Source organism: Numenius arquata, chromosome 1, assembly GCF_964106895.1.
Source record: "Numenius arquata chromosome 1, bNumArq3.hap1.1, whole genome shotgun sequence".
NCBI lineage: Eukaryota > Metazoa > Chordata > Aves > Charadriiformes > Scolopacidae > Numenius > Numenius arquata.
Window position 1 is genome coordinate 17,686,469 of NC_133576.1, and position 15,852 is coordinate 17,702,320.

At 40.6% G+C, this 15,852-nt stretch overlaps 1 protein-coding gene across 2 annotated transcripts in view; it reads left to right on the forward strand.

Annotated features, from left to right (window-relative positions):
• Nucleotides 1-15,852, forward strand: part of FILIP1L (filamin A interacting protein 1 like) — a 198,563-nt gene that overhangs the window by 101,115 nt on the left and 81,596 nt on the right. For both annotated transcript variants that reach the window (XM_074158427.1, XM_074158418.1), the window contains exon 4: nucleotides 15,327-15,610. In XM_074158427.1, the coding sequence (XP_074014528.1) occupies nucleotides 15,344-15,610 (267 nt within the window). In that variant the 5' untranslated portion in view covers nucleotides 15,327-15,343. The remainder of the gene's footprint in view (nucleotides 1-15,326; nucleotides 15,611-15,852) is intronic.

A 15,852-nucleotide genomic window follows, 5' to 3' on the forward strand; every position in this document is an offset into this window, starting at 1 on the left:
AGTGGAAAGTAGCCCAAGGAAAAAGCTAGCACTGGCAAGTTGACAGGCTATATGAAATAAATTTTTTCTTGCATCTCTGACTTCTATTAACATTTTTGTGGCTCTTGATGCAGCAAGGTAGGAGCTTTGGTTTACACTCCATAAACACAAGCCAAAAGCCTCCCACGGTTCCATTTGGTAATGTCAGCTTAACATACTCAAATACACAGACTTCTGACAATGAGTCAAGTTCCCACTCAAACATAAATTAGGCCAAAAAACGCCCAAGATTATTTCAACTAATAAACACTTGGTTTAAAAAACATGTCAAATCAACTTGGTCTTTACATCAATTTAATTGCCTCTTACCGCAACCATTGCCTAAGCTGTACTGTGCTGCAGGAAGCACCGAAAGATAAAGGCGATTGAAAACATTCTCACAGTGCTTCTCTGACTGTCATCACTTCCGTGGTTGCACAAAGCTAAGGACTCTGCACTAGGAAAAGAGATTCTTCAGCAACTGAACTTATGTTGTAAAAATCATTTTAAGGATGCCAACGTCCTGAATCGTGAAGACTAGAATTTGGGACAAACTGGGACAAAATTAAGTTCTTAAAGGAAAGGTCAAAGCCTTGTATCCTGTTACATACAAAATATGACAATACAAAGCACTCTCAAAATGTTGTCCTTTGATTCAATCTTCATAGCGTCATTCTTATAAAAGACATCTCTTCATGAGAAATACAATACTTGAAAATATGCACAATGTTACCCCAAGTTTATACAGATGCTGTTCATTAGCATATTTATTCTCTTTATAAAACTGTGACATTTGGACTTCAGATTTTTCCAAATTCCATTCCAACTCCCCTACTGAGTTTGTATACTGAGCATTAAAAAGACAACCAAAGTGAAAAATAAAAACAAAAAATTCAACACAAGGGACAATCAAAGCGCAAAGTCACTTGTGATACATTGGATTTACAGATCCTGAAATCATATTCTCCAAATAATTGCTCTTTCCAGAATTTCATATGTAGTAACAGTAATGCCGAAGGCAGAGCTGGTGTGGTTAGCTCCTGCCCAAGAGGCCTTTTCAACGTAATAGACATCTCTAACAGACCACTCTGACAAGTGATTAGAAAAAAGCAAGGCAAATGTCTACCAGATAGATGACAGGAATACAGCAGAAATGCATTGTGAGTTAAAACATTGATTGGAATAACATTACCAGCAGTTATAGGATGGAGAAAGACCGAAATCTCCTAGAGGCTCTTCTACCACACTAAAAGCTAGTTTTCCTAGTTAGGACTGAGCCACGTTTGCAGGGCTAAGCTGAAGTGTACCTTTCCCTTCCTCCTTCACAACTACCATGCTGAGGCTAACCATGGACAAATAAATACTAAATTTGCTCTAAACACTTCTGAGACAAAAGTTCTTAAAGAAAACCCAGCTCAACTGAAAACATATGTACCCAAACATAATGTCCTGTCTCCATATGTATTTCCTCTTACAGAATGGTGACATGAGCTAAAATTTCATTCCCACTGTGAGATCTCTTGACGACTCATGGAAAGACGAATCACTATTTTGAATGGAAATCATGACTTGTGACAGCTGTAACTTCTGATATATAAAGTATCACATGGGCAAAGCTAGCCTGACTGCCTACTGTAAATAATTAGCGGATCGCAACAAAATGTATTTCACTATCTAGCTTTAAAAGTTACTGGAGAATTAATACTCTAGAGTCTCACCCATGCTACAGCATAAATGCATGAGGAAAGTCAGAGGTTGAACTAGTTCCAAAACCTTTCTGACAGGGGCCAAAAGCAGATGCTTGAACAAAGAGAGCAACAGGAGCCTTAACAGGGTGATCCTTCTCCTAGCATGCCCTCAGCTGCCATTTAAGGATTTAAGCTGTCTCTGGAACATCCTGCTAAACTACCACAACCAAAGTGATCCTCTGTGAATCTGCTTATTGCATGCACTAACACCTCTGGCTTTGGTGATACCCTGTGACACTGACCTCTAAGATTTGACTACGGGCTGTGCAAAGAAGTATTTTACTTGGTTTCAATTTTGTTGGCAAACTGATTCACTGAGTGTCCCCTGATTATCATGCTATGAGAGAATAATTATTTCCATTTACTTAACGTGTGCTGTGCAGGATATTGGAGTCCTAAATCAGATGCCTCTTATACATTTTCTTGCCCATTTGAACAGTCATGGTCTAACAGACCTAAGAGATAGAGCATAGGTAATCTGGTGCTACCTTACATTTTACGGAGATAGGGAATCAACTGCATCTAATACCCAAAATATATTTGCACAAAGGCATAATGATGCTTTCCAGTTTAGCTTATTTGCTTTGTTAAAGCTCTCTGGTTTCTGACCAGTGCTAGTGGCTGAGCTGAAGTATTCCCAGGACAGTGAAGAGTAATCCCCTACAAGCACTCTTTGCTGAGCAACAGTTGCTAATAACTACCTCAGGACTTTTTCTTAGAGATATCATTAGAATTAAACAGGCTGATAAGCCATTTGTTTTAATAATTTTCCCGCTACAACTCCGACATCAATTCTGCAGGGCCTCAGCAAAATAAATTCTGCTATGTTGCACTAACCAAGCAGTTCAACATCTTTGAGAAGCAACACTGATTTCCTGTGGGAAGGAAGGAGTTTTTATACCTCAGTGCTTAGGTACTTAACCAACCGGTTTCTTCAGTCTCCTGCTACATCTCATGGAGAAAGCAGGTCTTCTCCTGAGCAGGAACCCAGCCTTGGATTTGTGGAAATGTGCTCTGGTAGCACCCATCCCTCTTCACTGCCTACAGCCAGCTAAGCTAATCACGCATGCACAGCTAGTGTAAAAACCCTCCTGCACACTCCTCTGCGCATCTGAAAGAAAACAGTTATCTTAAGATATCTGATTCTGGACCAATAATCATCCTTTTTTACAAGGTGTTGTGGTCTCAGCCCTTACAATTTTCCCTCACAGTGGAGTAAGTTTGCATATGTATATGCTTACACATTTTAAAAGATATATGTATTTTATAGATGTAAATACATAGGAGCCTTGTGTCCTACAATAGGGCACAGTGTTATTCACAGGCTTCCAGATGCTTTGTCCAGTTCAACCTGCATGCATCACTTCAGTAAAACAAAGACAAAACACCAACATTGCCGGCCACTTCCCCAAAATTGTCATCCACATTTTGCCAAGGGCTTCTTTCCTCCCTCCTGACAGATCCTCCTGTCCCTTCATCCTCCCCAGGCAGCCCTGCTGCCCCCGGGGTGGCTGGTTAGCAGGTACCCAGGTGCTCTGCCCTCCAGTGCACAGGAGCAGACGCAGCGCCAGGCAGGGCTGGCCACCCTGGGGCAGGGGGCACGGCACGGGCCCACGGGCCCCCTAAGAGCAGTGCTGGCAAGCACCACCGCTCCAGCAGTTAGAGGACGGCCAAAACGCTGCCTTTGTTCTACCTGCCAAGCCAGGGAGCAGATGACATGGGTCCATGCTTAACAAGGCAGCTGCAAATTCGACAAAGCTATTTCTTACAAGTATTGTACAAGCCCTTTGGGAAGGCGGCCTTAAATCTCCACAGGGTTACGTCTTGCACAGGTGGCCTGTATAACTTCACAGGATCCTGTTCTTAATATTTTTTTTCAAAGTTTGCTCACTACATTTATTACTGTAGTTCTGACTAAGCCTCCAAACTATTTTTACGGGCCCTGAACAATAGTAATCGTTTAGGATCAAGTTCAACTTGCTAAACTGAATTATATCTAGTCCAGATCCTTAAAAATCACACATCTCTGACAAACGCTGTTGAACATAGAACATAAACGCTATCAATTGGGATAATGTTGGTTAAAGAGATATACGAAGAACACGACAAGAAGAAGAATTTGCCGTAAGGCTTTTTAATCGTTCAGACCCTGAAAAAAATGCAGTGCTTTGTGCCACCTTCTTAGCAACAACTTTGTTTTGAAATGCACAATGCAGATGCGGTAAGGTAAAGATGATCAGGTTTCTGAATTTTTTCAGTGGCATTTAAGAACCCTGTGTAGAACCTAACAGGACATTAAGAAGTTGTAAATAAAGTAAGAAGTTGTAAATAATAACTTCAAATAAAGTAACACTAAAACTAGAACATATTACTTGCAAAAGGCTACCTGTAGAATGACAAGTTAAAATGATTCCAATTTTATTCAGTTTCCTGAAACAAATTGTGATGCTCAAGTACTACTATTTACCATTGAAGCATTTGCCCAGAATCATATACATTTTATAGAAATTATCAACTAACCTCAAAGAGATTGGCAAGAGTTCTGCAGCTCTAATTTGCATGAAGCTGAAATTATGACAAAACCAATCCCACTATGAATATGCTCTGATAAACCTACATAGTTTGTCTTAAGACCCATGCAAGAAAATAATGATGAACGTGTATGATAAAATGGCATTGCTGTCATTATTAATACTAGAGTCATAAGCCACAATCCACCTCACTTACCATACATGTGCTCCTCTTCCTTATTTTTTTCTTCAGTTCTAAACCCTAAAAGCCAAACTGGACAGTTAGTTTTTCTTCTCAGGTATCATGAATATACCTTCCCCTCTACTATCCCAGAATTTTATGTTTTGTTTTGGGGTTTCCCCCCCCCATTCTCTTCTTTTTTTAAGGCTATATAGCAAGAAAGTGACTAAACCTTAAAATAATGATAAAACATCTTCCTTGCTCTAGATTTAATTTACAAATTCTGCTCGTGTTAACAAAAGGCCTTTAAAAATGCTACATTTTGAGACTGTCCAGACTATACTTAAAGGAAAATGCAGGTACTCAGAGTTATACTAGCAATAAGAGTCACAAAATACAGTCCCCAACCCTGTAATCCTATCTTACACATGCAGCCCCACAGACTTTATTGGGCCTACCTACACAAGGAAAGCTTGTAGAATCCCACCATATGCACTCCGATGTTTACTGGTATTTGGTATTAAATGATCCAGGACATATTCTCTAGCCTTTCACTTAAAAGCCTTTCCTTTCTTTTAGCTCCATAAATTTATCTAAGCAAAAAACTTAACATTTTGGTACCAGAAGAGTGTTAGGATCTGTGATTGTTCCTCAAACAGAATAGCTTGCGCATACAGGAACAGCTAGCTATTTGGGGCTGGTGTATCATCTTAATCAAGGTAGATCCACTCTACTGTTTACACTTTAAAAACACTTATTCACTCACTCAAAACAGAATTGATTGGAACAGGGTGCTAAGAAAAATTATCCTCTTCGAGAAAGAATGTAAATTCTATTAATGCATGGGAATGTATGATTACTACACACACACCTGCTGTGTGTTAAAATTACTCCTTTACAACCACTCAGAAATAAATGGGGTGGCTGCTTTGGAACTTTTTTTTTTTTTAAATGCTAAGCAAATGTTCACATGCAAACTTACATGCCAGAAGTTTGACCAGAAAGTGTCTTTTTCATGTATGTCTAGGAGAGGTGCCTGTACCTATATAACACAGAATTAGGAGGATACGTTCAGATGATGAGGTGCACAGGTATTTTCAGAAGTGGCATTAATCTGCTGACTTCACGTATAAGAAATTAGCACTATTTATGTGCAGAAGAGGCATGGTGCTCTCACGAGCTAAACACTAGCTTCAGATAAAAATTTCAATGAAGTTTTACTAAGGAGCAGCTCTAAGGAGGCCCTCTGTGCCTGCAGGATATGACTCATTGCTTTGCTAGGAAGGACTTGTATGTTAAATACAAACATTAATAGTCACCTGCCCATGCCCTCTTTAACACACCTGAAAAACTGCAGACCTGTCCTCAGCTGCCAGGAAAACACAGTAGGGACGCAATATCATTGCCACCAAGACCAAAAAAAGCAACTCCAGCAAGACTCTCCTGGCAGATCAACCCATTTATGATACCTGCTGCTCTGGGAGCCAAACCTTCCCATGATAATTGCAGGGCTGAACACAAGCAGCAGAAAGGTCCCTACAGTGTCCCTCAGGTCCCACCTTGCCTCTGCCTAGTTCCACGCTGTTTGTCACAGAGGCAGGTGGACAAGCTTTCTGCAAGTATCTCCAGCACCAATACACGTGTAACAGAGCTCCAGCAAAACACAGGACAACTGGTGCCAAGCAACTAGGCTGGGTAATACCAAGAATTTGCTTTCGTTTTAATTACCATTCTTCCAAAAGGATGAACAGGTGTTTTAACTGGACTTTTCAGAGAGGCCTTTAGAGGGGTGGGGAAGAAGGCATCCAAGACTTTAGTGTTCCCTTAGGACCTCTTTGAACATCTGAACCTTGTGAAATACTCAGATAGATCCATCCATTTATGTCTGAAAAATCCCTTTCCTCTACTCCCACTAGCCACTGGGCTAGCAACTGGCCACAGCTATATTTTATTTGAACAAGTGGAAAACAAAGAGAGGAAGAAATAACAGTATGTGCTCTAAGCCACCTCTCAAGGATGCCTTGCCCTGCCCCCAAGGGACTCAGCTACAGTATAATCAAAACCAGGGTGAAGTCGCAGCTGCAGCCACAAATCAACATTTGCCTTTACGTATGAACCTCATGTAACAAAACTGTGGGGTCCTTATGTAGCAATGAAAGGAATATACGAGTTTTCTCTGCTTGCCCTTCACCAAAGCACAGATGATGGCTTCAAGCCCAAATTTCAAACAAGGTAGGGGGTGAAAGAAAACACAGTCAGAGACACAGAGGAGGTACATCTACCTGGCTCACCGACATCCATTCCACTTCCTTTTCTCTGTGTAGAGGCAACTTAACCTCACTGCTTCTGAGAAAGTTCCTATTAGAAAGCTGCGGTTTCCAGTTTGTTTTTATTGCATTTTCCAAAGTTGCATCATCAGAGCAGAGCATATTCCTATGGGAGCTGAAGGTCCAAAACTGTAAGCCATTATAATAAATAATAACGAATGTAATGGCTAGTAAAACCTGCAATCTGAACACATACAAAAATTAATTTCACTATGTACAGTTACTTTTCAAACTCTGTGCTTTTCACATTTTCCTGGCAGAAACATATAGCCACAGTCACCAATAAATATGAACAATATAAAAAATACAAGCCACTACTCAAAGTCGTAATTTTACTTAGGCTTATTTAAGGCAATAATCAATCTTAATGAAAAAAAGTATTTGAAAACTAAAAAAGAACTACAAAGCTGACTTGAGAATCTACCCGAAAGCTCATGTTCCCCTTGTGTTCATTTGTGCAGAGGTGAACATGCATCAGATAATGAAAAAAATCCTGTTGCCATAAAATCAGCGGGTAGAACCAAGATAAATAAGAACAAAACAAAAGAAAAGCCAAAGAAAACAAAATAAAAAGCCTCTAAAACAACAAAATGCAGAAATCCACATTCCTTTCACAAAAAGAGATTTTGATTCAAAACACCAATGCAACATTGACTTCCACCAAAGCCTAGCAATTAAAGTTTTCAAAGTTTCGTCAGAGCATCTTGTGGCCCTATGGCACTCTTGTCAAAATCATGCAACTTGCCACCATGAATCATGCCCATAGGCAGCATTTGTGGGGTTAGATGAGGGGGATACAGGGCACTGCCAGTCAGTACTCCTGGCTCAGAGGCGAGGAGGGAACTTGTGCTATTCGCCCTGATGGCAGCATCCCTTCCCTTCACTAAAACCCAAAACCTAAAATCTCTATTCCATAGGAAAAAAGGTCTAATCTGCACAGAAAGGCTACGGTGACAGGACTGGAGATCTGAGAGAGATTTGTTTCCACTAAACTCTTGTGAACGAATGATTTAGGATATTTAGCTAATTTATCCAAGTTATTCTCTTGGATGTCAAATATGGAGAACGTGGGCGTGGGGAGAGGGGTGAGGAATCTTCCACCAATGTCTGCGTGTTGCTGTTTTGTAGTTGCAGTTGGAAGAAGAAAATATGTCAGCCTGCTGTCACATACTTAAGTATTGTCATTAATGACAAAAGAAAGCAAGGAGAATAACAACACGCGACCACACTGGTTCTGTAGTACCAAATACAAAGAAAAACTCAGTATTTCCCCAACTATGGGAACACAAAGTACCAAATCACAGAATGCAATAAAGATCTGAACTTTAGCATATAAAGGGAAAATCCAGTACACAGCTAAAAGAAAACCCTAGAGTCCAGGAAAAAAGCAACCTAAGTGATTTCATTTCTGATCAGATAAACCGATGAAAGATTACCATTCGATTTCTAGATAGCGGCAGAATATAGTAATTGATGGGGACGGTATGAAGAAGCTCGGTTTAAAACAGTAACAAACAAACCCCCAAACAAACAAAAATCCCATACCGACAACTGAGAAATCCTAGGTTTAGACACAAGCCTGAAGTCTTATCTAGTGTTGTTCACAGTTGCTTGGTGCCAGCATGACAAAACCAGTAAAATTCTTCAAAAGAGAAATGCTATTCTCAACAGCTTCTATGAGTTAAGTACTCTCTACTATCACACAGCACATAAACATTTAGTCTGAAGCATAAAAGATGTTCATGACAGCAAACGGACATTGAAAAAAAACAAAGAAAACCCAGGGCTTAGGAAGAACAAAATTAATCTATTTTCCTGAAAACTGTCTAAAAGTGGGGAATCCCGGATTACAGAGAAGGTCAGAAACTTTAAAAGCTTGGCTATTATGTGTTCTATGTTGCTTAGATTAAAAAAAAAAAAAAAAAAAATTAAAAGAGATTTTTGGACAAATCAAATCAAAGCCAAGCAAGCAAGCAACAAAATATCAGATACACAATTTGTGTGAAGCCTTGAAAGCCATATCTGGACATTTCACGTAACTTTAGTAGCCACAAAAGCAGATAAAATTGCATATTTTAAAATGTCAATCAACTCATTGTTACACAGAACAATTGTTTGAAGTAGAGCATCCCACACAATATAGCGGGAAAAACATCAGAGTTGGCTTTGAAAAGTTATTTCATTCATGTCTGTCTTGGTAAAATTAGGGGGTATCTGTGGATTCCCCCACCTCCCCCCTCTTCAAAAAAGGCATCTCCTCTCAGAGTAGGTTGCAAACGATCAAATCAATGGAATAATGATCTTGATTGTCTAAGCCAGCTCTCCATAGACATGAGTTCACAAGAGAGGCAGGCATGCAGCTTCCTCAGACATTAGTAAAGACTTTTGATCTTTCTTTGAAGAAACTTTTCTCAGGATATTTAAAAGTCTGTGGTTTATTTTCATGTGTGGGGAAAAGCAATGATGAGGCGAACACTCCCACACAAAGAAATGTCTCAACAAAGCCATGCTTGTCAAAAATACCCTTGAAGGAAATTAATATATATGCACTTTGAAGGTGTACATTTTTATTCTGTAGTCCTTACTGAGGTCTCTGCTACCTATTTCATGACTCATGGACATATGACACTCCATGCAAGCACAGAGCACATTTAAAAAAAATTGTGTTAGGTACCATCAGAAGTTGTCCCAAGGTATGACCAGAGTCAAGGGAAAATCAGCCCATGTCAGAAAACTCTCAAAGTACCAATTTCTGAGCTAAAACCTCTGTGAAATCCAGCTCTTCATGTCAGATTTCAGAACAGCTACCCAATTTTGCCAAAGAAATGTTATGCAATACAGCAGGGAGCTCAAACTCTCGATTTTCTCATGGATCACCATGAAGAAGTCTAGTACCCAGACCACTTGTTTTTATAGACCATCTGAAGACTGACGCTTAGAACAAGGTTTGACATCTCTGAAGAGGAGTATACATTCCTAACACAAAAGTTCCAAGTATGTTCCAAACAAGCAGTTTATGCTTTCATGCAGAGTACTGTGAATGCGCGTGCTTTAAACTGCCACAGTATGATCAAATACATGGGCAAACATGACCTGAACCTCAGCAGGAGATGGCCTGAGATCAGTTAGTCTACAGGAAGAGCTTCATGTGAGCTCAGAGCCACAAAACCAGCAACTGGCCACACGGTACAGGCTCTTTTCTCTACTCCCAGGCACAAAACCCATAGCGTGTGCCCGTGTGCGTATATATATATGTGTGTGTGTGTATATATATACACACACACATATATATATATAGTTAGAGACATTACAAGAGTGAAGACTGGATCACAAGTTCATACACCAATACTAAAATGACAAACAACTGACACATGCATTCTTCAAACGGACTGGTGAAAACCTCCCACACAGACACAGCCTTCTAAGGACAACTGTAAGCCTGTACAGACCTCATGTACAAAACGGACTTGGGAAGATCTTACCTAACCACAATCACTGCGTACGTCCAAAACACTACAGAATTGGACAGGGGAGGGGGAGGCAACAGATGGTGGAAGTTTCACGCAGTACCTTTACTGTCAGCAGAGTAACATGACAACTCTCTAACACAGTCCAAAAGGCATCTCACTGTCTCACAAGAGGCTCGCTGTCTCCAAGGGATGAGAAATCTGACTTGCGGTCAGATGAGTATAAACCATGACCAGCACAAAAATGACATCCAATTCTCAACCATGCACTTTTCCTGTCTGGGAGTGTTTACATCCTCTGGTGAATCCAGTTTTTCTTCCCACTTGAGTAATTGCTGTTCTTGCAGGATCCCCCAGAGCTTCAAAAAACAAAATTTGACAAGATCACATGAGAGGGGAAACAGACTGCTAGTTTATTTTCTTTCTCCTGCTCGACTCCCTGTAACTCCACATGCCAATAGATGCATCAAGCTACACAGGTAAGCAGTCCTGCATCAGTTTTCCAGATAAACAGCTTAATCTTGCAGTTTCCATGCCAGGATGGAAACACTTCCTTATCGCAGAGTCCCTGGGTGAAGAACCCATTAAAGGAAAGAAGTCTCTTCCCACCCAGCCTATGCACCAAAACAGCACAAGACTCTACTGTAAATAAGAGCACAGCCCAGATGAGATAGTCAGCCACGGTACAAGAGAATATCCCTCTGGATAGAAGCCACTGCAAACAGTTTTCAGGAAAATGCTAAAGCAGTCTACCCAAAAGGAAGAGCTGTATCTTTGGAAGTGGTGCAAATCCACCACAAAGCAATGTATTCTCACTCAGGGGAAGGATGAAAGTCCTAAACACGTTCTGTCAGAAGGCCCCAGTTAAAAAAAAAAAAAAAGAAAAGGCTCCATGATGCTGTGAAATGGCCAGATCCTGGGATTCCAATTAAAGAGGAGACCTTTTCATCATCTTCCGTGGTTCAGCATGGCTCAATTCCTGGCCCACAGGCCACATCAGGACTATAGAAGGAGAACAAACCTCTCTGGTGGAGGACATGATGTGGCCTAGCCAAAAGCCCCTTCCCATGCCTGGACACTAGCTGGCACACCACCACACAAGAAAGCAGAAGAACAGGGACCTTCTTCCTTAGGCATATATGTGTGGCATTCAGCTGAACATGATGCTTCAAAGTAGCTTTTGCTACACAGGAAAGGAAGAAATGTCCTGTAGCCCTGTAGTAACTAAGGTGAGACCACCTTTTTCTTGTCCCAAATCACATTTGTAGTGATGAGCAGAGTTGCAGACCTCTTTCCAAAAGACATCATGTGTTTTGCACTCTCCCATTACATTGGCATGTTAAGCAACCGCATCCCAACTCCTTTAAAAATCAGTCTGTTGGTAGGAGTCCTATCAAGTTCAGCATTGCCATATCTCTTTAAGGGATGTTAACAAACTGAAAGACATCACTCCTTGCTTAGTCATGGATTTTTGGAAGAAACGGCAAGTTTGTAACTATTCAGGATCCTTACCCTGGGATTAAGGGAAGATTTGGTCCTCTGAGGGATTTTGTTAGCTCATAAGTCAATCACTGACTAAATAGAAAACACTAAAGGGAAAAATAGATGGAAAAAAAAAAATGCATGTCTCTAAAACCCTACGGTGTCTGTGGTGAAGTCATCTCTGAAGGATATTTCAGTCTCTCCCACAAAAGTGCAGGGATTTCTGAACCACCTGCTTGTTCACTGCTGCCAGAGAGACAAATGCAGTTTCATCTCCTTCAGAAAATGATTGAGAGGGTGGAGACCAAGTTAACATCATAGAAACATTTGGTCATTTATTCATCTGGCTCTTCAGGAAAGTATATTTTTATCCCTCAGATTACTTGCTCATCACCAAGGAGAGGAAAATTTCTCTTTCATATGCAGAAGGACAGCATACATGTTCAGAGATGAGCAAGCTCTTAAAAAAAAAAAAACAGAACAGAAAACAAACTATAAAAAGAACAAGAACATGAACACCGAGAATAGATCCAAACTTTGCTGAGTATGTCACTTGTGATAATTTGATTTACCAAACTGTTTCAATGTAACCTACCCTCCATTTTGAATCTGAAACCAGTCTATCAAGCAGCACTGAATCTGATGAGCCTGGTAACCATCACCTTGTGATTTCAAACAAGATACCACTACAAAATCTTCAGTAAAACAGACCCATCATAATGGGAAGGAAAGCACAACAGTGCAGAACACAGGCCTTGTGCTCTTCAATTAGCACACTTAGAGTAAATTAATCTCTGTTAAGTACCCACTGCATGGTGGTATGTCATTTCAGGACATGTGACTTCATGGTCTGGGTGATCCCTTTCAAACTTCTTTGATTTTTGATGCAAGCAGATATTGCCTAGATGATATGTAAAGCATCATATGAGAATGCCACGTTTCTTCCGTTCACATAGCTACAATACCTGCTGTATAGTAAGTGACCCAAAACAGATGAAAGATCACAAGGCACACATGCCCAACTAAATCTTCTCACCTACTTTCTGCTTTCTTAGCAGTTAGAAACACGGCTTAAAGTAGCTTCTGTACAGAAGTTTGCCATAAGATGCAAGAACCAGTCCTCCACGAGTAACCAGAGACTATGAACTACAATACCTATTACAAGAAGGAACACTTCACGTTTTCATTACCTCTTTCTTGTATGACAGCTTTCTTGTACATAGACCCCATCAATACATAATTTAAAGTGAAAATCAGCTGAGACACAGATAGACAAAAAGGCAAATTTTCTACTCATTAGTCTGATCTTGAGAGCCTGGGCTCAGGAGGGATGAGACACCTTTTTGGGTGCCTTGAGACAACCAATATCCACAAATTTTATGAGCCTATTAACAATAAAAATTGCTCTTCATTAGCCTTGAACAACACCTTCCATGTTCTTGAAAGTAGAAAATAACCCAACATATCAAAACACACAGTTGGAACATTTCAAATGACACTGCTTCTATCTTGAATGTTATACTAGGGCCATTGAAGGACTAGGGCATGACACAGCAGCTGATATTCTGTCCAAAGTGTCAAGTGCACTTCGAGGGTTAGTCCCTTAGATGTCCCTTGCCACATCTACAGGGTCTGACAGTTTGAAGGTGGTGAAGTTTCAAGGTAGGTGGATGGGATGTTTATTTTGGTTTATTTCTGAGGTCCCACTTTGCTTGCTGCACCAGCAGCTACGCTGTCTGTGCTAATTTGAAGCTTTGAATGGCCCTTCTGTTACTTGGACCTACATCCTTTGATGACGACATTAGCACTAGCATACTTGTGTAAATAGACAACACTATAAATAACAAAAATGCTAGCCAATGTAAAGGCAATAAGAAGGTTTAAATAAATCAACAGAGAAAGAATACGTTAATAAGGCAGCCTACTAATACCAGAGTGTTTGTGCCTCTTGTCAGCTACATTCAAGTACCAATAAAAAAGTGCTTAAAACATACATTTAGTATGCCACTTTAATCTGTAATCATTCATGTTAATTGCTAAATCTGATAAATATTTGCATTAGCAGAGTCAGTAGTAGGCACTGGAATTCAGGAATACCAGAACAGAATGCAAATAAAGTGTATGCAATAACTCTGCTCAACAAGAAAAGAAGAAAAATCCACTCTGGGATGCTGCAAAGGCACCATTTCCACAGCAGGGTAACCTATTTGGCAGCTCAGCTGGCCTTCTCATGGACTATTTGCCAGTTCAATAAGGACTGATCTACCTGATTAAGAAGTAGGCATGACAAGCTTAAAAGGGAGTCACAGCTAGACTAGCCCTCTGCAGCTGTGAAAACTGTATGTGGCATGTGGCCTTGAAGCATGTGTACAGCATAAGAGAAAATGTGGGGAAGGGTGTCCTCCTTGGCAGGATCGCTGATACTACTGTCCTTTCAGTTAAAGAGTGCAGTCACAGAGTTTAGGATTTAGAGACAGAACCTGGTGGAAGGGGCAGCAACAGATTTGTGAGGCCAAAAAGCAGTAGTGCAATCAATCATCTCCTGCCTACCATAGGCCTTAAGAATTTTCTGACCTTTCAGCAACTAGCTGTGCGGTTTAATAAGAAAAATTGTGCCTTATTTGTATTTGGAACATGTTTAATTTCACTTTTGAATCACCTTCTTTGAATCAGGCTTTTGTCTGCTAGATAGTATCCATGACTACAGTTTTCCTGTAGAGGTGGACTATAATCCATTCATACCTTAATCTGAGTGCCTATAAACAGAGTTCCTGAGGTTAATCAATATTTATACAGTGTTAGCCATTTATCTGCAAAGGCATTACAGTATGTTTACTTAGCAGTAGCACTTCAAAGGGGCCTAGTAAGGACAGGTCTCCCTTTGGACAGGTATTAACACCTCTAGAGCGCTAGAGTAGCACTAAAGAAGTAGTAAGGTTTCATACTACATGGTTATTGGGGGGAAACACTATGATCAGCAAGGTAGTTTGGGGTTTGGAGGGGTGGTGGGGAAGGAGTGTTTACGATGAGGGTCACCCATTGCAGTGTGGATATGCTAACCCCTACATTTTGCCGAATGTGGAGAATGCAACTGTGTAACTTAAAGTATTGGTTTTGTGCGCTCCCTTGGAAAGGCAAAGAAAAAGAAATCATGGCTATACAGTAAGGGCTGGGACATTATGAAATTGGAACAGAAAGGTCCTCGTAGTGAAAACCTTCTAAACTTAAATTTCCCTCATCACCTGAGGCCTCTCTCCCTGAAAGGTGAGGTAGGTGCTGTCTCTCCAATGGGAAACGTGGTCTGCGGTGATGTGTACAGCACTGCTGCCAAAGCCTTTGCAAATATTGAGGAGGGAATTGTTACAACTGCGTAAGACCAGTTAAACCTCTCTTCGCTACAGACATCCAGTAAGGATGACAGCCCAGTTCCTGTTGGCTTGCATGAGGTTGTCAGCTTTTGTCAAATGACAAAAAGCCTTGTGCGGGAGGGAAAACTACCAGTCTGGAGGGAATAATGCCCACGATAACTTACGGTTATAGATTTATAGTCTCTGCTAGTTAAAACAATTACTTTTTTCCCCACCTTCCTTCAGCTTCAGAGATATAAACCATGCATTCCAGAAGTAACAGCACAGAAAGCCCAACCAGACCAAAGCTGAGCCAGCAAAGGCCGAAAGACCACCATAAAGAAGAGGTTGGTTACAGTGGGAGAGGAAACGTGCAAAGAAGGCAGAAGGAGGACGATGTAGCCCAAGCCAGTACCATCCTAAGAAGCCCTAAGTCAGAGAAAAAGCAAAGAAGTTCTTTCAAGAAAAGAGAGGATCTCTCTCGTGATGACTTGCTATTTCTTCTTAGTGTCCTTGAGGGTGAATTACAGGTGATTTATTATCTTATTTTATATCCCAGATTAAAACACACTCACCCCCTAATTCCCCTAATTTACTGCAAAACATGCTGCTTTCATATTAAGGAAACACCCTGCCTAATTCTTCTTATTATAGCTATTAGCCAGAAAAGGTGATCTTTACAGCACACCTAAATGCAAACAGAATTTACTCACAGCGTACCTGTATCACACTAAAAACACTCATGGTCCATTGTAAATGATCATGTAACTTA